The sequence below is a fragment of the Chinchilla lanigera genome, unplaced genomic scaffold, assembly GCF_000276665.1.
Source record: "Chinchilla lanigera isolate Chin_1 unplaced genomic scaffold, ChiLan1.0 scaffold00005, whole genome shotgun sequence".
Taxonomy (NCBI): Eukaryota; Metazoa; Chordata; class Mammalia; order Rodentia; family Chinchillidae; genus Chinchilla; species Chinchilla lanigera.
In genome coordinates, this window is record NW_004955406.1 from 42,935,197 (window position 1) to 42,961,596 (window position 26,400).

The following is a 26,400-nucleotide window of genomic DNA, read 5'->3' on the forward strand; positions in this document are numbered from 1 at the left end:
GCCGCCGGCGGCCCGAGGTAAGAGGCGGGCGCGGGGCGCGGGGCGCGGTCCTCCTGATCTCGGGGTAACCGCCGCGAGTTCCAAGCCGCGCGGCTCATCGTCGCCACCCGCGCAGGTTAGAGCTCAGCACACCCAGCCGGGGCGGACACGGAATTCCGCGCCGTTCTCTGTGTGTTCACAGCCTGCGTGTGGGAGAGCGTCCTCAGATCCTAGATCCTAGTGCAGGAAAGCGGGGCCTGGCTTCTAATCCTAGAGGCTTGACTGTAAGGGAAGTTAGTACACCTGTCTGAGTCCCCATATCCCAGTATGGTCCTTGGGGTTGCCTCCGGGCCCTTCGCATTGAGCTACCTTCCTAGCCCTTTTAAAAAATCATATTTTTGTTTTGAGACAAGGTCTGGCTACTAAAATTGCTCAGCCTGGGCTCCAGTTTATGATCCTCCAGACTCAGTCTATCAGAGTGCGGGGATTATAGGCTTGTGCCACACACCTCTCTTTTTTACTCATTTGTAAAACAAGTCTGCTGATCTCACTCCATAAACGGCATAAAGCGTGTCAAGGGTCTAACATGGTGCCTGGCACTTAATTTCTGACCCTCATCGCACTAGGCTTCCAGGGGTTTTTAGATAAAACAATCTTAGGGGTGCACCTGAAAACTGCCTCCGTTGGTCTGTACCCCCCATACACACACACACACACACACACACACACACACACACCCCAAATCACCACCATCATCCACACACATTTAATGCAGCATATACTTTAAGATCCTCCTGGCCTGGACTTGGTGGTTGGAAACCGAGTGAGCTCCAGAGCCCAACTGTGGACCTGGCCACAGGTGGAGAGGACAGTAGAGCGCTGACTTAGCACAAAAGCAGTTTTAAAGGCCTGTTAGCAGGAAACAAAAGCCTGTTTCAACTGCTGTGGACATTCTGAGGTTGCATCTTTCCTTCCTTCTTCTTAATTTTAATTAGGTAAACAACTTGGATTACAGCTTCTGTTACTATTTTTAGCTGTCCCAGAAGTGTCCTTGCTCAGACTCACTGGGGACATGTTAGTGGAAGTAAGTTTTGAGTACTTTTGTCCAGTCTTTTCCTGACAATTCGGGATTTGCCCTTTCCCAGCTCTCTACATTTTGCATTGATTGCCTGATTATTCCTTCGCTTCTAAAAGAGCCAGGAAAAAAGTAAATCGGGTTTCCACAAAAGTTGATATTAAGTTTTTACCTATCTGTGCATCAGAAGGTAGCCTCTCAGGCAAAGAGATGAGGTAAAACTTAACATTTTAATTGTACAAGGGAAGTATGCCAGGTCAGTTAGGGATCTGTTGTCAATGCCCGGGAAGTGTTGTGGTCCCTATAATACCACCCTGTCTTCTTACTGCAAAGTTGTTGTAGTTGGCCCATATTTATTAAATTACTCTTATAAAAAATCCCAGGCACTATTAATTGCATAAGCTCCCAAAGTAATACAGTCTAAACTACCTAGTAATTTAGTTACTAAAGTAAGTTAATGCCTCTGTGTACAGCTCTTTGAAATTTCAAAAGAATATCAGAAATGTAAGACCGAACTACACCTTTAAAGCGTATGGTTCTGTTTCTCTAGCCTCTGCTACATGCTAGCTGGAGGCCTCAACTCCAATAAGTGAATTATTGGAGTTTCAATGTGCTTGTGTATAAAGTGACCAAAATTGACATCCTGCTGTCTGAGTCATTGTGAAAATGATGCGGTTGTGCCTGTGACCGTGTTGGAATCTGTCAACCCGCATGCAGATCCCAGAACCATGAGGAAGAAGTCAGAACAGGCCAGGAAGCAACAGGACCCCTAACACGGGAGCAACCTGAGCTCCTCTCCGATAAGCAGAACCAACCAAATAGAAGTGCATAGCTATAAAGTACTTAAGGAGCCCAAAAACAGGTTTTACAAGATGATCCATGGGAATATTATTTCTATATAAAAAAATAAGGAGGTAGGTCTATTTTGCTTCTGTAGGGTACTCACTGTATTGATTTCAGGCAAAACAGACTTCAGACCAAGGAGAATGACTGTGGATAAAGAGGGACATTCCATAATGATAAAAACAGTACTTAATGTTTATGTGCCTACTGACCGCCCAAGCATGTGAGGCAAAAATGGGCAGACCTGGAAGCAGAGAGACGTGAACCTGCTGTTATAGTTGGAGGTGTCCACACGCCTCTGTCCAAAATAAGTGGATCCAACAACAGAGAATGCACACGCCCTCGGCTCCCAAGAGCCTTTTGCTGAGGTGAACCACATTTGATCATTAAAGACAGTGGTTTCCTGGGACAGTGTTCAACATGGGGCGGGCTCTGATGCCCCCTCCTGGTCAGGCTCTCCTTTATGGCCCTGTTTTGCAAAGGTACCAGATAAAAGGGGGATTCCAACAGGCTTTCTGATGACTTTCAGTTCACACATGCAGAGGTGAGTGGAATTAGAGTTTAGATTACTTAGTTTTTTTTATAAAATAGTCTTCACATCAGACTAGTAACTTTGAAAGTATTCCACATGGCAATACACAGTGAAAGTAATCATACGTATGAAAGCCAACTGTACCAAACAAGAATGTGGCTAAACTGACAGTCCCCCTTCCACTCCACACACACAGCTTTCTGTGACAGGCACCTAGGAAAAGAAGTATAGAAAAGAAGTCAGATGAATCACAGCTGACAAAAATCCTCAGAAACAAATCTGGATGGCATCATGAAGAGTGGCTGAACAGCAGGTTTATGTGCACTGTCATTAACAGCACAGCAGTGATGGTCACTGGATTTTGTCCCTTTTGGTATGAGTGCCCAGTTAATGTGATCACCACGATTAGCACAGCAAATGCTTGTCCCATCTGCATCACACCTTTACAGTTTTATTTGTGCAAGTGGCATGCCATTTGCAAACTTATTTTTTGAAAGCGCACGCCGCTTTTTAAACTCGTCATTGCTTAAGCAAAACCCCTTCAGTAAAGGGGAGGATAGGCAGAATGGGAGCAGCGTCTACCCCAGGTCGTGCTCCTGTCTGAGCACGCACAGAAGTGACAAATGAGGTCATTTTGGTGATACTGCAGGACAAATAAAGCTGCCTTACATGGAAGACATGAATGAGCACACTTGAAAGGGGCTTTGTCACATAAGACAAAAACCAAAATGAGCCCAGCAACATACACTCATGGGCGTGGCCGAGACTGTGAAGACGGGCCCTGTTGGTTGTTAGTAAAAAGTGAAGTCACTGGATTGATTACATGTTGTTCATCAGCAAATCAAACCACCACCTTGGAGAAAAGTTTGGCATTTCCTTTAATAGTTAGACACATACCTATATGTGATTTAGTATTTTTAATTAATTAAGTTTGTTGGTACATTTTAGGTATACATAATGATAACATTCATCATAGGGGATTTGTACTTGTACATGATGTCACTTGATTTTTTTTCCCATTCCCTTACCCTCTTTTCAGCCCCCTTCCTGTCCTTATTTACAAAAGCTTTGTTTCCATTTTTTCCTCCTTTCCTTGTTTTTCCCTTTCCCCTTCCTTCCTTGCCCCCTGCCCTATCCCGTTCCCCTTCCTATTTGAACATTTTCTTCTTATTTAATCATATCTATTATACATTTGTGTCCTTAAAGAAACAATGTGGTATTTACATATGTGTGATTTATTTCATTTCAGAGTATGGTCTCAAAGTGCAACCATTTCCCTATAAATGTCTCAGGATTATCCCTCTTTATGGTGGAGTAGTATTCCATTGCTTACAACAACCACATTTTCTTTATCCATTCATCAGTTAATGGTCATTTGGCCTGTTTCCAAGATTTAGCTATTACAGTGCCACTATAAACATAGGTGTGCATATATTGTATCATGATCTTTTTGTGGGGAGGGATACTGGGAATCAAACTCATGACCTTGCACTTGCCAGGCAGGCACTGTGCTGCTGAGCTATATCCCCAAGCAGGTGGACATATATTGCTGTAGTATGATGCTTTCAGTTCTTTTGGGAAGATATCAAGCAGGGGAATAGCCAGGTTGAATGGAACCTCTAGTCCTAGTTTTTTGAAGACTCTTCATACTGATTTTCACCAGTCTACACTCCCAATAACAGTGGAGAAGGGCTCCTTCTCCCCCGACAACCCCACAAGCATTTGTTGTTGGCTGGCTTCTTGATAATAGCCATTCTTTCTGGAATGAGATGGGATCTCAGTGTTGTTTTAATATGAATCCCTCAAATGACCATGGATGTTGAACATTTTTTTCACATATTTATTTGCTGTTTCTACTTTATCATCTGAGAAGTGTGTATTCATCTCAGATGCCCATTTTTGGATTGAGTCTTTAAATTTGGGGGGGGGGTCTGATTTTTTTTTGAGTTCCTTATATATTCCAAATAGTAATCCTTTGTCTGAAGAACAGCTGGCAAACATTTTTCCGCACACTGAGGGTTTTCTTTTCGCTCCACTGGTTGTTTATTAAAGAGCAAAAGCTCTTTAATAAGGTGAGATCCCAGTTGTTGATTCTTTGTGATAGTTCCTATGCAATTGGGGTTTTGTCTTTACCTACACCAATGTCTTCAAGAGTTGTACCTATTCTATCTTCCAGCAGATTTAGTGTTTCTGTTCTAATATTTAGATCTTTGATCTACTTCAATTTTAGTTTAGTGTATGGTGAAAGATATGGGTCTATTTTTAATGTTCAGCATGTGGGAAAGCTAGTTTTTCCAGCACCATTTATTAAAGAGACTATCTTTCTTCCAGTGAAGATGTTTGGCTCCTTGTCAAAGATAAGGTGACTGAGTATATATGGAGTTGTTTCTGTCTTCTAATCTGTTCTATTGATCCTCAGGTCTGTTTGCTGATTGTTGTTCGTTTGTTTCCTGGTACCATGCTATTTTTATCACAGTAATTTTACAATATAATTTCAAGTCAGGGATCATGGTGTCCCCTATCTTGCCTTTGTTGCCCAGAATTGATTTGCTATTCTAGGTCTCTTTTTTTTTCCAAATGAATTTTAGGATTGTTTTCTCTAATTCTGTGTAATATGCCATTGGAGTTTTGATTTGGGCTGCATTAAATCTGTATAACAATTTTGGAAGAATGGCCATTTTTACTATGTTGGTTCTTCTTACCCAAGAGCAAGGGATATCTTCCCATTTTCTGATATTCTCTTCAATCTCCTTTTCCAGAGTACTGTAGTTTTCAATGTAGAGGTCTTTTACTTTCTTTGTTAGATTGATTTCTAGGTATGTCATGTTTTTGGATGCTTTTGTGAGAGGCATTGTTTGCCTAATTTCTCTCACAGTGAGTTTGTTATTCGTGTAAAGGAAGGCTATTGATTTTTGAGTGTTGACTTTGTATCCAGCTATGCTACTGAATTTGGTTATTAAATCTAGAAGTCTTTTGGTGGAATCTTTGAGGTCTTCTATGTAGAGTATCATGTCATCGATAAATAATGGCAATTTAAGTTCTCCTTTTCCTAACATTGCTCCTTTTGTTTCTTTTTCTTGTCTAATGTTCTGGCTAATGTTTCTAGAACCATATTGAATAAGGTTGCTCCTGATTTTGGAGAGAAAGCTTTCAGTTTTTGTCCACTTAGTGTGATGTTGGCTGTTAGTTTGTTATGGATTGCTTTTATCAGATTGAGATAAAGATTATTCCAATTTTCTGTAGGGTTTTTATCATGAATGGGTATTGTACTTTGTCAAATGTTTTTTCTGCATCCATTGAGATGTTCATGTAATTTTGTCCTTGGTTCTGTTAATATGGTGTGTTACATTTATTGATTTGCATATGTTAAACCAACCCTGCATCCCTAGGATGAATCCTATTTGGTCATGGTGTGTAATCTTCTCATGCGGGCTTGGTGGCACGCACCTGTAATCCCAGCACTCAGGAGGCTGCGGCAGGAGAATCATTGCAAGTTAGAGACCAGCCTGGGCTACAAAGTGAGCTCAAGTTCACCCTGAACTGCAGAGCAAGATCTTGTCTCAAAAAAGACCAAAAAAAAATAATCTTCTCAATGATTTGTTGTGTTCTGTTTGCCAGTATCTTATTGAGGATTTTTGCATCTATGTTTATTGGTTTATAGTTCTCTCTTTTGGTTGAATCCTTCTCCGGTTTTAGTATCAAAATAATGCTTGCTTCCAGGAATGAATTTGGAGATACTGCTTCCCTTTCAATTTCATTAACGAGTTTGAGAAGTAGCAGCATTAGTTCTTCACCAAATTTCTTGTAGAATTCAGCAGTGAATCTGTCATTCCCTGGGCTTTTCTTTGTTGGAAGGTTTCTAATTACTTCTTAATTTCATTGACTGATATTGGTTTACTTAGAATTTTCATATCTTCTTGATTCAGCTTTGGTAATTCATATGTATGTAGGAATCTGTCCATTTGCTCTGTTTTCCATCTTATTAGAAATAGGATAGAGGTTTTAGAAATTGGTACTGTTGATCTTCTGGATTTCTGCAGGAGTGATCCAGTATTTTATTCCTAAGTTTTTACCTAAAAGAAATGAAAACCTCTGTCAACACAAAGATTTTTACATCAATTTCCATAGCAGTTTCTATTTCGGGTTTTTGTTTGTTTGTTTGTTGGGGCTTTTTTGCTAATATGCAGCAACTGGAAACAATTGAAATGTCCTTCAATAGGTGAGTGGACAAACTAAATGAAGGTATATTTATCTGTGTAACTGAATGTTTCTTGGCAGCAAAAGAAATGATTTTTATATATGCAGCAACCTTAATCAATCTCAAATAATTGTACTATATGAAAAATTTTTTAAAAGAACTGAGTAATACCCTTTATAAGAAATTCTAGACATTTAATTCAATCAATCGTTAGAGAAGAGGTCAGAAGGCGTAGAGAAGAAGATGGAAAAATTACCAAGGAGCAGGAGGGAACTTGAGAGGGTGGGGCCTGCGATGGAGTGGTTTGTTGTCTTGATTTTGGTGATAGCTTCATGGTACATATGTGCTTCAAGTGAACCAATTTTCACTTTAAATATTTATTATCATATGTAGCATATCTTTTTTTTTTTTGGTTTTTCTCCGGTACCGGGAACCGAACTCACGACCTTGCGCTTGCCAGGCATGCGCTTTGCTGCTGAGCTAAATCCCCAGCCCCTGTAGCATATCTTAATAAAGGTATCAAATGATTTTTTTTTTTTTTTTTGGTACCGGCAATTGAACTCAGGACCTTGCACTTGCCAGGCAGGCGCTTGTGCCACTGAGCTATATCCCTGGCCTTAAAAAGATTTTTAAAATTATATCAGGCCTGAAGTTTATGGAGTGTATGTTAAGTTCTTACCATAAGAAATAGCCTAACTTGAGGGATTGGTAATAAAGGAGGAAAGGGAAACTAGATCAAGGTTTCTCTGTTGAAGACTCATATGTACCTTCTCGTTTGGCTACTGCACCAACTTGCACTTGTTATCATCTCATATGCTGTTCGTACACCTCAATGTAGGTAAGGAGTTTAGATGATTAAAGGAAATAAATGCCATTCTGGGAATAGTTTGTGTGTGTGCTGTGTTGCTTTAGACTCCTTCCAGCCTCCGCCAGGAACTTTGCTATAACCTTTAGCCTCCCCCGCCAACATTTTTGGCCTCCTCAGCTGCATGTGGAATCCCTCCCCTTGGCCAGCATCAATGGACAAGTGTCATTTGTTGCTGACCTAAGATAGATGTAAGCATTCTATTCACTCCATGTGTCCACTGGAGAAAAGGCAAGAGCATGAACACAGCAACTGCTTTTCGTTCTGTGGTTGTGTGCCATTTAACACGTGGCTTTCACGGGAACTGTTTTCATTCAGTGGCTTTTACAGAACTGTTTATTATAATAAGCACAGTAATGGTTCTCAAAGTGCTGCTATCAAATCACCTGGGATGCTCGATGTTTTAAAAAATATTGATTCTTGGGCTCTAACCTGGACCCAGTGAGTCAGAGCTTCTGGGATAAGGTCTGGACTCTTGATGGCGTTTCACCATCCGTTTGGCCTTTTTAACAAATATGTGTCTGATGCTTAGAACTGGGTCCTGCGTGCTTGGAGTAGGTATTAATTTTGAGGAACAATAGATGTTCAGACCTTGCCCTCACATTATCCATCTATGAGGATGAATGAAATCTACCGAAATATATACTCTTAAAACATACTAATAAAATATTACTGATATATTAAGACAACTAAAGGGTGTGAGTAGAGCTCAGGGATGGTGTAGAAGGAAATAATTTAGATTTCAACTCTGAACAGGTCAGGGAAGGAATGTGGAAACTGAGAAGGGGCTACAGTTTACTTTAGGAAAACTGAGAGGCTACAGCTCACTGAGAGGACAGAAGAGTGCGTGGAGCAAGAAGCATAGGCGAGGGCAGCCTTGCTCAGCAGCTGCAGGTTTAATAGAGTGTGTGGGACAGCTACGGGCTGTCTAATTCTGGAGGAAAATAAATAAGGAATACGAGCTTTCTTGGACATCACCCTTTGCTTGAGTAAGGAGAGCAGAGCTGGCCCCCAATACTGACTAAAGCCGTCCTCACCAGGACAAAAGCCGCAGTAAGGATTCTTCTGTTTGTGGTCCAATGGAAATCATGAGAGCGGGTGAGGTGCAGGAAGTAAGTCTGAGGCTGAATTTGGGACACACTCAGAAGAGCTCTAGGGTCACCAGCCACTGAAGTCCTCTTGGACTTTCCTGACAAAAGAGGCTCCTAGTTTGCCCACTTTAGCAGAATATGAGTCTTTGAATCTGTTTTCATTTTCTCTTTCTGTGAATAACAATTGTAAGTACACCTTCTCAGGGGACCTTCTGCGCATGTGATGCTACTGAATGCCTTCCATTTTGACCCTCCCAGCAAACCCACAAGCTAAGTATTCCCAACTCCTTTGGGAAGATGAAGCTAAGGTTCTGAGTGATTAAACAGCTTGTCTGCAACTGGCAGCTAGAAAGTGAAAGGGTTTGGGTTCAGAACCAGCTCTCTGGGAATGCAAAGCTGCTGATAGTAGATCTTTTGCAGTACTTTCTTACTGCTAGTGAAACAAATTACCACACATGTAGTGGCTTAAGACAAGGGAATTTATTCTGGATGCCCAGACATCTAGAGTGGATATAAAAGACTGTGTTCCCTCTGGAGGATGCAGGGAGGTGTGGGTTTCCTTGTTCTTTCTGGCCCTTAGAGGTTGCCCACATTCTTTGGCTCATGGCTCCCTTCTGCACTTCAGAGCTTGCAGCCTCATATCTTCAAATGTCCTTCTCTTGTCTCTACTGCCATCTTACAAGGACTCTTGTAATTGTATTCATGGCCAACCAAGGTAATCCATAATTATATGCCCATCTCATAATTCTCAATCATATCTACAAAGCCCTTTTACCATAAAAGGTCATGTTCACACGCTCCAGGGATGAGCCCATGGATGTGGGAGGTCACACCTTTCTAGGTAGATTTTTAAAAATTTTACCTGAGCCTGGTTGGGGGGCCAGGGGTCCATTGCCATTAGGGTCCAGGCTAGTAGCAAATAACTAGAGTCTAGCAAATAGCTTGAAGTTCTACATTGAATACCACTAGTGGCAGTTTAAAATACATGTGAAATTGAAATGCATGATAATGGTAGCACAAAAGACAGAAAGGAAGGAAGAAGAGGTAGCATTTTCTGCTGCATCCCACACAGCTCTCAAAGTTCCCAGAGGGAAGGATGGCCAGAGGATGGAGAAATAAAGATAAGGGACAGAAAGCTGAGGTCAGGTGGAACTTTCTCTCTGGCTGGGAGGAAAGGAACTGCTCAACCACTGAAGAGCATTTATGTATACTCTCAGGAGGCTGGTGTCAGTTTCAACCCCTCTGCCTAGCAACTGTGCCTGGCTCACCTGCGCACGCATCTTGTTTTTGTGGCTGTGGGATGGATCTCCAGCTTTTGCTGCTCCTTACAATTTTCAATAGTTTGGGTGCTATGGGGAAACTACACGTGTCAGTTACATGTTAGTATGTTAGGGTAGTGTTATCTTTGAAAGAAAAATAAAATGTGTAACTAGTAATCTCATAAAAAGGAATAATACAATAAAAATGTAATCAATAATCAAAGCAAAATAGAAGACAGCAGAGTACCAAAAGGTAAAGTGAATAAAAAACAAATAAGATGATGATAGATTTAACCCAAAATATACCAATAATTTTATCAAATATTAACAGACAACTTCATTTTAAGAACAAAACTTATCATATGGCCACATTTCCCAAACTTTAGGCCAAGGAACTCTGGGGGCCTTGTCACACTCATTGGCACATGAGAATATTTTAAATTTTCAGTGGAAACAGCAATTTTTGACCTCTTTGGGGCCAGGTGTAGTAGCACATACCTACAATCCCAGCACTTGGGAGGCTGAGGCAGGAGGATTGTTGTGAGTTCAAGACTAGCCTGGGCCACAAAGTGAGCTCAAAGCCAGCCTGAACTGCATAGCGAGACTCTGTCTCAAAAAGACAAAACAAACAAACAAACAAAAAACAACAAAAAAAAAACCAAAAACACCAATTCTGACATCTCAAATCCTATGTAAATTGCAAACTACTAGCTCAGAGTAGCTTCTGGTTTCAACAACAGATCACTGCAGGTTCCTCCTGTGGCAGATATTTGTAAACTTGGGTTTTTAGCAATTGCTATAACAACAAAAAGAAAGAAAACTGTATAAAAATTAATATGGAATAGGAAATGAGCCAGCAGTTTCCAATATGATTACAAGGTTTGAGAAATGCTGCAATGCCCCTTATCCCATTATTAGATAATTCTGATGGGCATGAGACTCATTTTGTTCAGTTTATTTAATAAGTGGGACTGTCGTGTGCTTCTTTGGACCAGAAACACCTTGAAAAAGTGACTGAGCCTCTGAGGCTGCTGAGGGGTTGGAGGTTTCTCTTTTAACTTGCATATTGCTGTGGTCTCAATCTCCAGGTCAGTGTAAAGCTCCAGAATTGTTTGAATTTGCCAGGCCTACAACTCCAATTGATAAGACTGAGTTTCCTATTGGAACATCTTTGAAGTATGAGTGTCGCCCAGGTTATAGAAAGAAGCTGTTCTCTATCACATGCCAGAGTAACTCACTCTGGACAGGGGCTGAAGATATGTGTAAACGTGAGTACCTCCGAACTGGAAATCCCTTGTCAGTCAGACATTTGTAAGGGGACTCTGTTTGTTCAAATTTTAGAACTGGGACACATATGACTTTATAACTTTGCCTGTGTTACATTATGTGTAAAGTATTCTTGTAGATCATATCTTCATGTCTACTTTGAGTTCCTGGTGCCTCAATTATGACTTCGTTTTATAAGACATTACCATCACAATGCATGATTGAGAGAAAAACCCCACTCACTTGGGGGTGATGTCCAATTTTCACTAAAACTAAGTGATAAATGATTCAGAAGGGAAGGATAGTAAGTAACCAGAAGAGAAAATTCCAGGCTCTGAGGCTGGTGAATTACACTTGTTTTAAATTAAAGTATAGCATTGTGGCAGTAAATGAAGTATATATGTTTCTGGAAGCCACAAGGTAACCATGAGGAAGAATTTGAGGGGGCTCCTTTTGAAAATGGTGCCTTCATTGTGGCTGATCCTAAAGCAATCTAGTGAGTTTCCTTGAAGTGGAAAAATCTGTAAATATAAGAAAAATCTATAAATACAAAAATCCGTAGTCTACAGTCAGATTGGCACTCCATGCACTGTAATTTCTACCCAGCTCTAAAATTCTATTTCCTTCCCATAGGTAAATCATGTCAAACTCCTTCAGATCCTGTGAATGGCATGGTGACGGTCATCTCCAACACTGAGTTTGGATCCCAGATCAAATATAGTTGTAATACAGGGTGAGTTGAGAGCAACATCTCATAGTGCAAGAGCTCTGGGACAGGAATATTACCTTCTAGTCACATCTCAGAAATGACAACTAACTTCTTACTGCCTGGTTTTTAACACCTGACTGCAGTGAACAAAAATATGACAAAATTACAGGGCAAATTTTTGTGCTTGCTGGGAACCACAGCAACTTTCCATTACTGTGGAAAAAAAAAAAAACAAGTGAAATAACCTAAGGAGAAGAGAGGTTTATTTTGGTTCATGGCTTTTCAGGTCTCAGTCCATGCTCCCTGGCCACATCACTTTGTGCCTATAGGGGCACTGTACATCACAGTGGGAATGCATAGTGGAGGGATCCCATTCACCTTATGGCAGCCAAGAAGCAAAGGGGCAAGAACGGACTGGAATCCCAGTATTTCACTGAAGACCATGATCTAACTTCCTTCCACTGTTCTCCTCCTCTTAAAGGTCTCACCATCTTACAGTAGCACCACAGGCTGGCAACAAATGCTTTAACACCTAGGCACATTCCAGATACAAATTATTGCAGCATAAAAGAGAAACATTCATTCACTCCCAAGGGTGGGAAGATGGAGTCAGTGTACAGAAACAATCTTAATTTGGACTAGATGCTACTGCAAGCAAAGAAAGACATGGAACAACTGAGTGAGAGAACAGATCTTCACAATGACCATAAAGTACATGGCTTAAAACAACAGAAATGTTTACTTCTAGTTTGCTCAAAATCAAAAAGTATATTTTAAGCTGGGTGTGGTGGTGCACGCCTGCAATCCCAGCACTGAGGAGGCAGAGGCAGGAGGATCATTGTGAGTTCAAGACCAGCCTAGGCTACATAAGTGAGCTCAAGGCCAGCCTGAACTGCATAGTGAGACCCTGTCTCAAAAAGACAAAAAAAAAAAGTGTATATTTTGAAAGTACCAAAACAAGCAAAAAAACCTATTACATAGTAAGCAACTTCCATAAGGGTATAAGTGGATTTCTCAACAGAGGACTTCCAACTAGGAGAGAAAGAGAATAAAATACTCAAATTTCTAAAAGAAAAAAAATATCTACCAACCAAGAATATGATACTATACCAACCAGCAGGGCTGCTCTTCAGAAAAGAAGGACAGATAAGGAAAGACAAACAAAAACTGTAGGAGCTGCTATTCACAAGACCTGGTTTATAAGAAATGCTAATCATCTTCAAGTTGAAATAAAAAGATGCTCTCTTAGTTACTTTTCTCTCTTTGCTGAGTCAAAATGCCTGACACCCAAAGTTAAAGAAGGAAAGGTTTATTTAGCTCCCAATTTGTAGAGGTTTCAGTCCCTAATTGACTGGCTCCAAGGCAGGGTGCCATGGCAGACAGGCATCATAGAGGAGAAACAGTTCATGGTGGGCAGAAGGTAGCAGAGCAACAAGGGGTGACCACAGCTCTTTCTATTCCTTATATCTTATCCTGGCTACTTAGGGCAGTGGGTATTCACACCCTTACTGTTAGCACCCTTGATCCTAGCATTGCACCATGAATCAATCCCAGTGTGATACACTCTAGATCCAGCCACCTCCTAAAAAGCCCTACCTATGGCTGCATGAGGTTTTGGAGGAACATCTAGACATAAGCCAAAATAGATGCTAACAGATACATGAAAAAAGGAAAGTATAAAAGTCATTGTAAAAGGAAAATATAATTAAATTCAGAATATTCATTTACTAAATGGTGGCTGATAAATTATTTTAACTCTATATTAAAAGACAAGTACATTTAAAATAACTACAGCTACAATAATTTGCAGTGAATACACAGCACATAAAAGATGCAAATTGTGACATTGTTAACAAAATACAGGAGAAGAAAATTAAAATATAGAGTTGTATGTATAGTCAAATTTAAGTTATCAGCTTAAAATAGACTATTATAATTCTAAGGTGTTTTATGTAAGCCTCATGGTAACCACAAACACAAAACCTGTAATAAATACTCAAAGGATAAAGTCATCAAACATACCACTATAAAAAATGAAATCACAAAGGAAGATAGGAAGAAAAAAAATGTTTTTAAAACCTGCAAAATGATCACAAATAACATGATGTCAGTGATACATCCTTACATTTAATAATTAAATATAAATATTAAATTCTTCAATCATAATATGTGGTGACTCAATAGATTTTTTTAAAATATCCAACAAAATTCTGCTAGCCACAAGAAACTTAATGTAGCCTTAAGGATATACATAATCTGAAAGCATACACAATCTAAAAGGATGGAAAAATATATTTCATAAAAATGGCAACTGAAGCAGAGCAATGGTAGTATTTACATTACCCGAAAAAATATTAAGCCAAAAACTGTCACAAGAGACAAAGTAAGTCACTATAAAGTGATAGTGGGCAATTCATCATGAAGATATGACAATTTAAATACATATGTATCCAACATCAGAGCATCTAAATATGAAAGGCAAATATTAAAAGAACTGAAAGAATTAATCAGCAATCGAATAGTAGTAGAGGATTTTAGTATTCTGCTTTCAGCAATGCGTAGATTACTCATACATAAAATCAGTAAAGAAAGAATAGATTTAGACAACAGCAAATATACATACATTTATATAGAATATCTTATCCAACAACAGCAGAATATACAGTCTTTTCAAGTGCACATGGGACAGTCTCTAGACTATATGATGAATTAAACAAACAAATCTTTAAAAACTCAAGACGATTTAATTATGATATCAAGTATCTTCTCCAGACACATGGTATGAAAGTAGATAACAATAACAGGAGAAATATAAAATTCATAACACTGTGGAAATTAAACAGCATAATCTTAAACAATGGGTCAAAAAATCAAAATACAAATAAAGATATTTTGACACAAATGAAATTCAAAGTACAACATACCAAAACTTATGAAATGTGGAAAAAGACGTGAAGAGGGAAGTTTATAGTGATAAATGTCTATCTTAAGAAATAAGAAACATGCAAATAAATAATCCATATACATCAAGGACCTAAAGAAAAACAAACTATGCTCAAAGAAGGAAATAAATAACAGCATAAATGGAGACTACAAAAATAGAAAAGAAGTATGAAACTAAGACTTGTTTTTAGGTTTGTTTTGTTTTGTTTGAGACAGGGTCTCACTATGTAGTCCAGGTTATCCTCTAACTCATGGCAGTCTGCCTGCCTCAGGCTCCCAAGTGCTGGGATTACAGGCATAAGCCACCATGCCTAGCTCTAAGTCTTGTTTTTTAAAATAAATAAAAAATGATAGCTAAACTATGAAAAAAAGGAAGGTTCAAAATTATAAAAGGAAGATGGGATAGTACAACTAATTTCACTAAATATGATAGATTATAAGAAACTGCTATGAATAATTACACTCCAGCAAATTCAGTAATTTAGAAAATGGACAAATTCCATTTACTGACCAAGAATGAATCATGAAAAGAGACAAAATCTGAACATACCAGTAAGTTAGGTAATTAAATCAGTAAACAAAAACTCCCAACAAAGAGAAGCTCAGCACATGGTGACTTCCTTGGTAAATTCTATCAAATATATAAGGAAGAATTAACACCAATACTTTACAAAGTTTTCCCAAGAATTGAAGAGTAGGGTGCATTTTCAAACTTTTTTGTGAGTTCTACATTACTCTGACACCAAAACAAGATGAGGACATTACATCAAAAGAAAATTATAGGACAATATCCCAAATGGACATAGATGCAAAAATTCTATACAGAATACTAGCAAACAAAATTCAGTAGCACATAAAGTAGACCATACCTTGTGGTCAAATGACATCCCTGAAATGCAAGCATAGTTCAATATATGCAAGTCAATAAATGTGATATGCCACCGTTAATAGGATGGATAAAAATAGTATGGCCATTTCAATAGATGCAGAAAAATTATTTTCCAGAACTCCACATCTTCTCATAATAAAAACTCAATAAAGTAGCTACAGAAGGGATGTAGCTACACTCTATAAAACATTATGGAAAAAATTGAAGAAGACGCAAAATATATGGAAAGATATCTTGTGTTCATGGATTGGAAAAATGGATACTGTTAAAATTTCCATACTACCCTTAAACAACTTACAGGTTCAGTACAGTCCCTATCAAAATGCTAATTACATTTACCAAACAGTATACAAAATAATCCTAAAATTCACATGGAACCACACAAATGCTAAGTAGCCAGAACAGTATTACAGAAAAGGGACAAAGCTGGAAGCATACACTCCCTGATTGAAAATATGCTAGAGAGCGAACTATAGTAATAAAAAGAGCATGGTAGTGGCATAGAAACAGATATATAGGCAAATGGTACAAAATAGAGTGGCCAGAAATAAATACTTTCCCCCAGTCGAAACAATGGAGAAAAGGTAGACTCTTCACTAAATGGTTTTGAAAAAACTAGATATCCACATGCAGAAGAATAAAATTGTAAACTTAGCTTGAACTATTTATAAAAAATTTACTAAAACAGATAAAAGATTTAAATGTTAAGAATTGAAACTTAAAATTACTAAAACAAAGCTAAGGGAAAAGTTTCTTAACATTAGTCTGAGCAATAGTTTTTTTCAATGTAATCCCAAAGGCACAGGCTGTAAGTATAATAAATTGTAAAATAGTCACCCTGTATTTTGGCCGCAGCATTTATACATATGTGTATATGTAACATCTTCCTGGCACTCAAGAAGTTTGTAGTATCTTTGAAAAACTTGAGCTGGAGGAAATAACTATAATTTACCTTAGATTATAAAAATGTTCCACATGATGATAAAGAGAAATATCATCCAGTTGAGAAGGCATAAAGGAGAAATCAAAAAAGCCCAAAGAAAGATGTGAAATTTGGGAATGCAATAGTGCTTTGACAAACAGAAAAAGTCCAGATGGCTCTACAATTCCTTCAAAGTAGTACAGAAGTGGGCACATCACCTGTGTGTTAGATGCATAACACCCCTTTTCTGTCCTCTAGGTTCCGGCTTATTGGCTCCTCCTCAGCTGCGTGCATACTCTCAGACAATACTGTTGCTTGGGACAAGGGACCACCTGTTTGTGAGAGTAAGTTGAAACATTTCTCCTCACCACATCTGCTAATAGAGTCTAACTTTCCTCTGGAATTGCAAATTTGTGTGTGGTGCTGGGAACCAAACCCAAGAACGTACATACTAAGCAAGTGCTCTACTACTAATCTCCTCCAGCCCTACAAGGAATTATAAACATATTTATCCAATTCCTTTTGTGCAATTGGCCCTTCAGATAGCAGAAGAGGGCTATAATGTCTCAAATATTCCCCTGGTGTCCTTGGCAACTTGTTTCCTTAAGTTTTCCCTTATGCTGCAACATGCCTTTTCTGAATGTGGGGCCTTAAATGTATATAAGCCTTCAAGTCTTATTTTTAATTCAGTTAACTTGGACTTAAATTGGTTCTGCAATTTCAACTACACTAGTCATATAGGTAAAGGTTTCTGAAACTGGACAAACCAACACTCACATCCTGGTGATTCAGCAAAATTTAAAAAGCACAGGGTACTGTAAAACAAAAAGTAAGAATTTATTTTGACCCATATCTTGGGATAGGCACTTAGGAAATAATATGGATTCTTTTCAAGGACTTCACCACATACTTTCCATTGCAGCATCCTTCATAAAAGTAGAAATGTTAAAGTAGCTATAACTCCCTTTATGTTTTAAACTATGATTTGGAAATAATCTATTGAAAAGAAAGGGATAAGTTAAACTGATTCTAAAGAATTTCCTAAGAAACAAAATATCCACATAAAATTATGAAAAATATATCTATACACTGGAGTGTTATGAAATCATAAAAATAGTATGAAGTACTTAACAACATAGACATGTACATTTTATTTTAAAAAAGAATCAAGACAGATAACAGATAAATAAGATCTCATTTTATTAAAAGATAATACATCTATGCTGCATCTCTGTTTTTAATCTGTCTTTAGTTCTATAAACTTCCTTATAACCAACTCTCAGTGTTTAAGGCTTTAAGTGTGAGAATTTGTTGATGAACTGTGACTCTTTTGTACCAATTCAAATCAAGCTTCTATTCACTAGACGTATATCTCTTCTGTTTATACAAATTAAGTGACTCTGTAATCACTTAGCCAGTGACAAAGATCTCAGCAGCCAAATTGGTATATTGCTGTTCCAGTGGGAATACGCCGGGACACATATGTCCAAGTGGCTTAAAATAATTTACATTTTCTGATGACTTACGATGCTTTTTCTATGCTGACAAGTATATGTGTGTCAACATGGTTATAAGCTTGCAAAGTACCTGTTCAAACCTTGTGCACATTATTTACTAGTCTGTTTACCTTTTTGTTTTATAAAAGTTCTTTATTCTTATATCTCTCCCAATAAATGTATTAAATATTTGTGTTTAAGTTGTTTAATATTAAATATTTGTGTTGTGATATTTTCTTTTAGGCTATACCTTGACTTTTTACTTTCTTAGTGATAACTTTTGATCATGGAAGTTCTACTTTTGGGGTGGGAGAGAGTGCTGGGCCCAATGTGTTAAACACACAATCTGTTAAACACAGAATCTACCATGAAGCCACACTCTCAGTCTTGGAGTTCTATGTTTTAATAGTGGTCAATTTATAAATATTTCCTTTCTAGTTACTGCTTTTTCTGCTCTACACAAGAAATCCTGGCCTGCTATAAAGAACATTTTCCCATATTACACTCTTTAAACTTTATTGTTCATGTTTAAGTCTATGACTTACATGGCATGTGGTTAAGTTTTAGGGAGTTCTGTCTGATTTTCATAGTAGCCAGGCTATTGATCTAATGCTGTTTATTAAAAAGATCATTGCTTGTACACTGCAATACAACAAAATCATAGCAATAAGTCAGATGACATTATATGTTGGTCTTATTCCAGTGAGTTGCTGTTATTTAACCACTAAGTTACTATAGCATTATATAAAGACTTGTTATCTGGTGGCAGATATATTCTTTTTTTTTTTTTGGTCTTTTTGAGACAGGGTCTCGCTATGCACTTCAGGCTGGCTTTGAGCTCACTTTGTAGCACAGACTGTTCTCAAACTTGCAACGATCCTCCTGCCTCAGCCTCCCGAGTGCTGGGATTACAGGTGTGTGCCACCATGCCTGGCTTGGCAAATATATTCTAACTATGAGCTTCTTCTAGATTTGCTTTCTTTGACTTTTGCATTTCCATAAAAATCTAAAATCAGCATGTCAATTTCCACAGAAAGAATCCTACTTGAATTTTATTGTTTCTATTAATTTAGTAAACCAATTTATAAACAATTAACAAGTTTACATTTTTTAGTTCTACCTTCATTAGCACGATACCCCCATTTTTGAAATATTTAATTTCTTTCAGTAGTATTTGCTAATTTACATTATAGAAGTATTTTACATCTTCCATTAGACTTACTCCTAGATATTATTTTTTAAAGTTCATTCTACCTGTTTGACCTTGGATCCAACAATCTTGCTAAACTTAATTAAAGTTCAATAATTTATATGCATATTCTTTACATTTGCTGGATAATTTGTTTTCAGGTGAAGTGTTTAGAACATTTAATATGGTTACTGATATAGTTAGGTATAAGTCTAACAACTGTTTATTTTCTATTTGTTTCATATTTTATTCCTTTATTCCTCATTTCTCACATTTTTAAAGTTAATAAAATATTTTTATTAGTCCAAATGTTCTCCTACTAGCACTGCTGCTACATTTATTTTGTTATTCTTCTATTTTTAATGAGTGACCTAGAAACACTGTACATCCTTGATTGATTACAGTCTAACTTAAATTGTGTTTTTACCAATTCTCAAACAATGCAAACAGAACCCAAATAGTTTAACTCCATTTATGTCCCCCTGTCATTTCCCTACTGCTACCTTTATATTCCACCAACAATTATTATTTTTGTTTTTACAAAAACATTTATTTATTTTAGTTATTTTAAGTCTGTAAGTAAAAGTTCCAATTTTAATAGTCCTACTGGGTCTATTTACATCATCGCTGATTTTGCTGGTTCTTAAGTATATTTTCTACTCAAGTGTCTGGTTATCTTGGTGTATCAGGAATTCTGTTTGAAAACTTGCCTGTAGAAATAAGTTCAAGGAGGTAAGTAAGCTGAACATATTAAATGAGTGTATTATCTGGCTTTCCATCACTAAAATGAAATACGTGAGATAATTAACTTAGACAGGAGAAGGTTTATTTGGGCTCTCAGTTCTAAGGTTCCCATCCATGAGCAAACAGCCCGTTGCTCTGGGCCTCTGATGAGCCTGATGAGCAGGAGCTCATGGCAGAGCAGAACTGCTTATATCATGAACCTATGATCAAAAAGAGTGGAGGAGACTGGACCCCCCAGTCTCTACTAAATGGGCATCCCCAGTGACCTATGGACTTCCCAAGAGGCCCCACCCTCTAATAGTTCCACCATAACAGCGCCACCCTAGGGACCCAGCCTTCAACACATGGTCCTAAAGGGAAGCAATGACATATTTTCCTGGGAGGATTTTTGCTGTTTTTCCTGCTGGAACCACTTCAATTCAGTCTCAATTTAATTCTCTCTTTTTTGGTGCCACCTACAGACCTTAAAGAGTGTTTCCAGTCTTTGAGACGGCAGATTATAAGTCTATGCCACCTCTCAGTAGCTTCCTTCGATTCAGCTCCCCACTCCCAGGGGAAACGCAGACCAAACGCCCGGCTCTTGCCTGCATTTTTATGTCTTCCCAGCCTGGATTTTCTCACCCTGGATTTCCATCTTCTACCTTCCCTTGGCCCAGCAGTGCTTCACTATTTGTTTAGCTCTCGGAGCTTCACAGATGTGCTCTTCAGATTTCGAACATTAGAAACCTTTCTTGGGACCAGTAGAAGTATTATTTAATGTGAATTATTGACACTACTATTAATAGAAGCAGAAACTTCCTTAAGAATTAAAATTATTGATTTTGAGTGTTTTGGGTGTTAGTTGAAATTATTTAGTTCTTGTTTATAACTATACAATATCCTACATACTACTCCTACATTTTCAGATGTACCTAGGGACTCTGAACAAATATATCATCACTTTTATGTGAACATTATTTTATATTAGATAAAGTGAATGGGTAAGGTATCTGTCTTTGACATGTTATGAAACATTTGAACTTGCATTTGGAAGTATGTGTTATGTGAAAATGTGCTAGAACTTATGGGAATGTTTTTCTGTTTTTATAGTTTTCTTGGCCAATTCTAGCTTACTTTATCTTCTTCAGTGAATATTGGAAATTTATTTTTCCATTTCTATCATTTAGATTTCTAAAATGTTTAACATAGTTTACAGTTTCATAAATATTCTCACATATATTCTCACATATATTCATTTTTTACTCCTATATATTTGTGATTTCTCTCATACTATTCCTTTTGGCAAAAGTTTTTATCATTTTTTAAAAACTATACTCAGTTAACAACCAAGATGAAAATTAATAAAACAAGGGAAAAAGAGGAAAACTGTATAAACTCTATAATAACATAATCCAAGAGCTATTTAAAATTGAAAGAAGGAAGGTTGTAGTAATAAATACAGATATTTACAGGAAATAGTAGAAAAGGCAGAACACATGCTATTATGCCAAGGTAAGTAACAACTTTACAAAAACTTGCCTACACATTAGCCAATATTAAAAGCAAATAATGTATATAAAAATAGTTTAGAGACTCGTTAGATTTTGTTCCCTCGTTATTTAAATCCATTTTATTTAACCTGCTCTCCCTTTCTGCAGGAATTCCTTGTGAGCCACCCCCAGCCATCGCCAATGGAGATTTCGTAAGCACCAACAGAGAAAATTTTGTATATGGAATGGTGGTGACCTATCGCTGCCATCTTGGAGCAAGAGGAAAGGAGATCTTTGAACTTGTGGGGGCGCCCACCATATTCTGCACCAGCAAGGATAATGAAGTCGGCGTCTGGAGTGGCCCTGCCCCTCAGTGCATTCTGCCTAACCAGTGCACGGCTCCGCTCGTTGAAAATGCAGTCATGGTATCTGAATACAGAAGCGTATTTTCCTTGAATGAAATTGTGGAGTTTACATGTGAGCCCGGCTTTGTCATGAGTGGCCCCTCCAGGGTGCAGTGCCAGGCCCAAAACAAATGGAGGCCAGAGTTACCAAGCTGCTCCTTGGGTGAGTCTGTCTGTGAGTGGGGAGGGGCCCACAGGGGACAGAGCTGGTGGGGACCAGGAGATGGGGTTTGATCTGGAGGAGGGTCTGTGTGAATGTGCTGAGTGCGTCAGTTTTCTTGGGTGGGTGGGCACATGTGTGTGTGCACAGTGTGTGCACTCAAACTGAGAAGCAAGCTAAATCTGAGCAAGGGATGTGAACTTGGAGGAATTTAGAGTTTCTCCGTGTGCAACACTTTCTGTAGCCTCCACCTTGAGTATAATAATGAGTAACATACAGTGAGTGATTCATCTGGCCAGGAGCTATCCTAGAGGTTATATGTGCATTTCATCCTTAAAACAAAGCTATAAGGCAGTTACTGTTCATTCCATGTTTCACAAAGACAGTAGGTCTTAGAGAGGTTAGATCATTTCTAAGATGAAATAGACTGAAGACCACAATCCAGTTCGGCCTGTCTCTAGACCCTTGGTTTGACAGCGTCCTCCTTAGATTCTTCAGGAATGAGGAGTTCATACAGGAATTGGTTATAAAGGTGTGGGAAGTGGGGCAGGACCAGCAAAAGGAGGAAGGCAGCATTGCCAGCAACTGGAGAGGGGCAACTATGACTGCAGAGTTGGAATTCAGGCGTCTACACTCAGGCTTCAAGGGCCACCTCTGCTCCCAGGATATAGCTGGTGTGGCTGGAGCCAGAGTGCCTGGCATTGGTAGAATCAGAGGATGCTGACAGAGTCATTGGAGCCAATTCCAGAAGTAGAATGGCTTCTCTCCCTTTCCCGCCCTTTAATTTGCATATGTGCTTCCAGTGAGCAGAACTACACCCGAGCTCAGCAGACAAAGCCAGGGTAGTGTTCAGACTTCTAGCAGAGCAGTCAAAAGAGAGTGGATGGTGTTAGGGTGGGGTACGAGGGACTCAGTGAATTTAATCAGCACAGCCCTTAAACAGAGCATCACAGTGCATTTATAAACACTAGGGCAAGGAGCCCAGAAAACAGACCCCATAACAGCAGAGTATCTGTGCTGTCATTAAGGAAGCCATCTCTTTTACTCCAGTACCCCATTTTACACTAGAGAAAACTGAAGTCCAGAGAGGCAAAATGAAACACTCAAAGCAAAGTGCAAATTATTTTTTTTCATTTAATTCTGTGAGACCCACGTGAGTTTTGATCCCCTAAGTTCAAACTAGTCCTATAAAGCAGCAAAGGAGCTGTGAAGTGACACTCTTCTATGTGTACCCTGCTTTCTAGTGAGGAGGACTACAGGCTTTTTAGGAGGATTGGTCCAGGGATTTGCATTTGCTTACGAGAATGGATGGGATGGCCTAGCAGCACCAGCTTTGTACAGTGTGGAGAGGAGAGGCAGAGTTCTCCTGCCCCTCATACCAGGGACCCTGGCACAGGTGGGAAAGAAGAGAACAGACACAGGTCCTGCTCCTTGCATCAGTGTGAAAGCTGAGTGGGGATTTGTCACATGAGACATGGGCACGGACGTTCCTTATTACCTAAAATGCAGAGCTACAAATTGGTGATAAGCCCTGTCTGGAAGGACAGATGGAGGCTTAGGGATCCATCAGTCCTAACAGTTCTGTTTGGATGAGCGGAAATTGGAAGCATCCAGAAGTAACTGCCAGGCACATGACCAGCGGTGTATACTTCAGACGAAAGCAGTACCTGGAGGATTCCTCCCAGTCAGAGCTCAGCAGTATACCAGTGTCGTCACTTTAGCAACATATTACTCAGCTGTGAGTGCACGAGTGTATGTGATTATTTGGTCACCAGTGAATGTGGGAAGTACCAACTATTTTTTTTACATACAAACTGTGATTTATGATTGTCTTGGACAGTTCACCATTGAAGAAAAGTGATTCTCATACTTTCATTCTTTTTCGCAGTATGTCAGCCACCCCCCCAAATCCTGCATGGTCAGCACACCCCAAGCAACCAGGACTTCTCCCCCGGGCAGGAAGTGTCCTACAGCTGCGAGCCAGGCTACGACCTCCAGGGGGCTGCCTCTCTGCGCTGCACACCGCAGGGGGACTGGAGCCCCGCAGCGCCCTCATGTGAAGGTGCGCAGACACTGGGCTGGTTTTCAGATCACGTTCCTTACCCTTCCTGTGGCAGCCTCACTCCTGTTCTGTTTTATCTCCTAGTGAGAGGATGTGACGTGTTCCCAGACCAACTCCCCAATGGTCATGTGCTGTCTCCGCCTCACCTCCAGCCTGGAGCGAGAGTGTCCTTTACTTGTGATGAAGGGTGAGTGTGAGTCTGCCTGGCCATTTATACATTAAAATTGAGAATAAAAAGTTATCCAAAGAAAGAAGGATTGGAGTAGCCTGAAAAGGTAAGAGCCAAGGCTGGGCGTGGTGGCACATGCTTATAATCACAGCACTGGAGAGGCTGAGGCACGAGGATCACTGTGAGTTTCAGGCCACACTGGGCAACATAGTAAGACCCTGTATCAAAAACAAACAAAACAAACAAACAAAAAAAGTGAGAGCTATGCATTGTGGTGCACACCTGTAATCCCAGCACTCAGGAGGCTGAGGCAAGAAGATTGCTGCAAGTCTGAGGCCAACCTGTGGTACACAGTGAGATCAAGGCCAGCGTGGACTGCAAAGTGCAACCCTGTCTCAGTAAAAAAAAAAAAAAAAAAAGACAGAATTGCAGTGTTGTGGCTGCATTGATGGCCTGTAGCGATTTATAATGCTTATCTTTCATGGCCCTTTTGACTTTGGGCAAGTGGTCCCAGATCTGGTGAACAAGGTGGAGAGGGACAAGGATGCACCATGATACTTTTATTTGACAGAAATTGCCGTAAACATTTTGAATCAGTTCAGACATGGAGGTAGCCACAAAAAGGCACGGAGCTGCTTCAGAAGGTGACAAGAATGATAGGATGAATGTGTTTAAAGTGAGGAGGAGGACTTTGAGATAGATTAACAGCCACATGTCTCTTACTGTAATGCATTTCTAAATTGTGAAACATTCACTAGATTTTAATTATACCTTACATACATCTAAGATATTTATTATTACATATTATAGAAAATTAGAGAATGATAGTAATTAAATTCTCCCTGAACTCAGTGGAAAAGGATAAGAAAAAAGAAGAGAAAGCTTGTATAATACAGCAATAAAATCCAAAATGCTTGTCACAAAAAATTCTGAAAAGATAAATAAATTAAGGCCATGCTTAGCGATGACTACAGAAAATAATGTATGTTAGCGATAGGGAAAAATCATTTATGATCCACAAACAAAACTTTAATATATGAATCCCACAAGAGAAACACACTTTCATCAAACCCGCATGGCTGCCCACAACACTGAGATGTGGAGGACGCCGAGTCCAAGGAGCTGAGCTAGGGTTCACATCTAGAGGCTTCCAGTCTGTCTTGGTTACTTTTCTCTCGTTGCTGAGACAAAATACCCAACGCCCAAAATGAAGGAAGGAAAGGTTTATTTGGCTTACAGTTTGTGGAGGTTTCAGTCCATACTTGGCTGGCTCTGAGGCAGAAGATAACAAAGCAACAAGAGCAAAGGGGGAGACAGCAGTCGAACTGCAAACAGCCAGAGCAAAAGGGAAGAATGGCGGCAAGCAGCTTCTTTCCCTGCCTTACATTGTAAACAGGCTATCCCCACCTAAGGGGCGGGTAGCTCTCACATAATCTCCATGCCCTCCTCTTCCACAGGCTCAGGATGTACACAAAGTAAGCACCCTGGCTTTCTGCTGAGTCACTTAGCCAAACCTCTAACTCCCCAAGTTGACACAATGTATCAACCATAACACTGTCCCTGGGACTCATGAACTAAGGCCCCAATTCTTCCTGTGGGAAATAGAAATAGATGTCACATTTATTTCCTATGCACACATATGACACGGGAAAAATAGAATATTAACTTCCAATTTATTAGAAGAAATCAAAGAGCTGAACCTACTTGATCCACACAGCAGCAAGAGGAAAGACAAGGAACAGCGAAGGTCCTGTCTGTCTCCTGTATCAGCAGTAAACCCACGGTGCTCAGGCAGGCCGGATGTGTTCATTGCTTCATTGCACATTGTGAAACCCGTAAAAGAGGCAAAGGAAAGAATGACGAAGTGGACCGGACATACGGATTTCAGTAAATTTGACCTAATATCCCTTGCAGAACTTCAAAGTAGTCTCAAAAATAGCAAATCCATGGTCCTTCTGAAAAACAGGCCTCAAACAGGTTAGCAAATACTGAATGTTGGGGCCAGGGATATAGCTCAGTGGCATAGCACTCACCTGGCAAGCTCAAGGTGTTAAGTTTAATTTCTGGTACCAAAAAGTAAATATTAAATGTTGTAGAAAAATACTGCACCTAAACACTGAATGCCACACACACACA

At 39.3% G+C, this 26,400-nt stretch overlaps 1 protein-coding gene across 1 annotated transcript in view; it reads left to right on the forward strand.

Annotated features, from left to right (window-relative positions):
- The window catches only part of LOC102009144 (complement receptor type 1), a gene marked incomplete in the record, with an annotated part of 69,440 nt that overhangs the window by 7,440 nt on the left and 35,600 nt on the right, over window positions 1–26,400 (forward strand). The window contains 7 exon segments of the mRNA XM_013503302.1: window positions 1–17; window positions 10,931–11,110; window positions 11,742–11,841; window positions 16,830–16,915; window positions 21,638–22,036; window positions 23,922–24,095; window positions 24,180–24,282. Of these exon segments, the coding sequence (XP_013358756.1) occupies window positions 1–17; window positions 10,931–11,110; window positions 11,742–11,841; window positions 16,830–16,915; window positions 21,638–22,036; window positions 23,922–24,095; window positions 24,180–24,282 (1,059 nt within the window).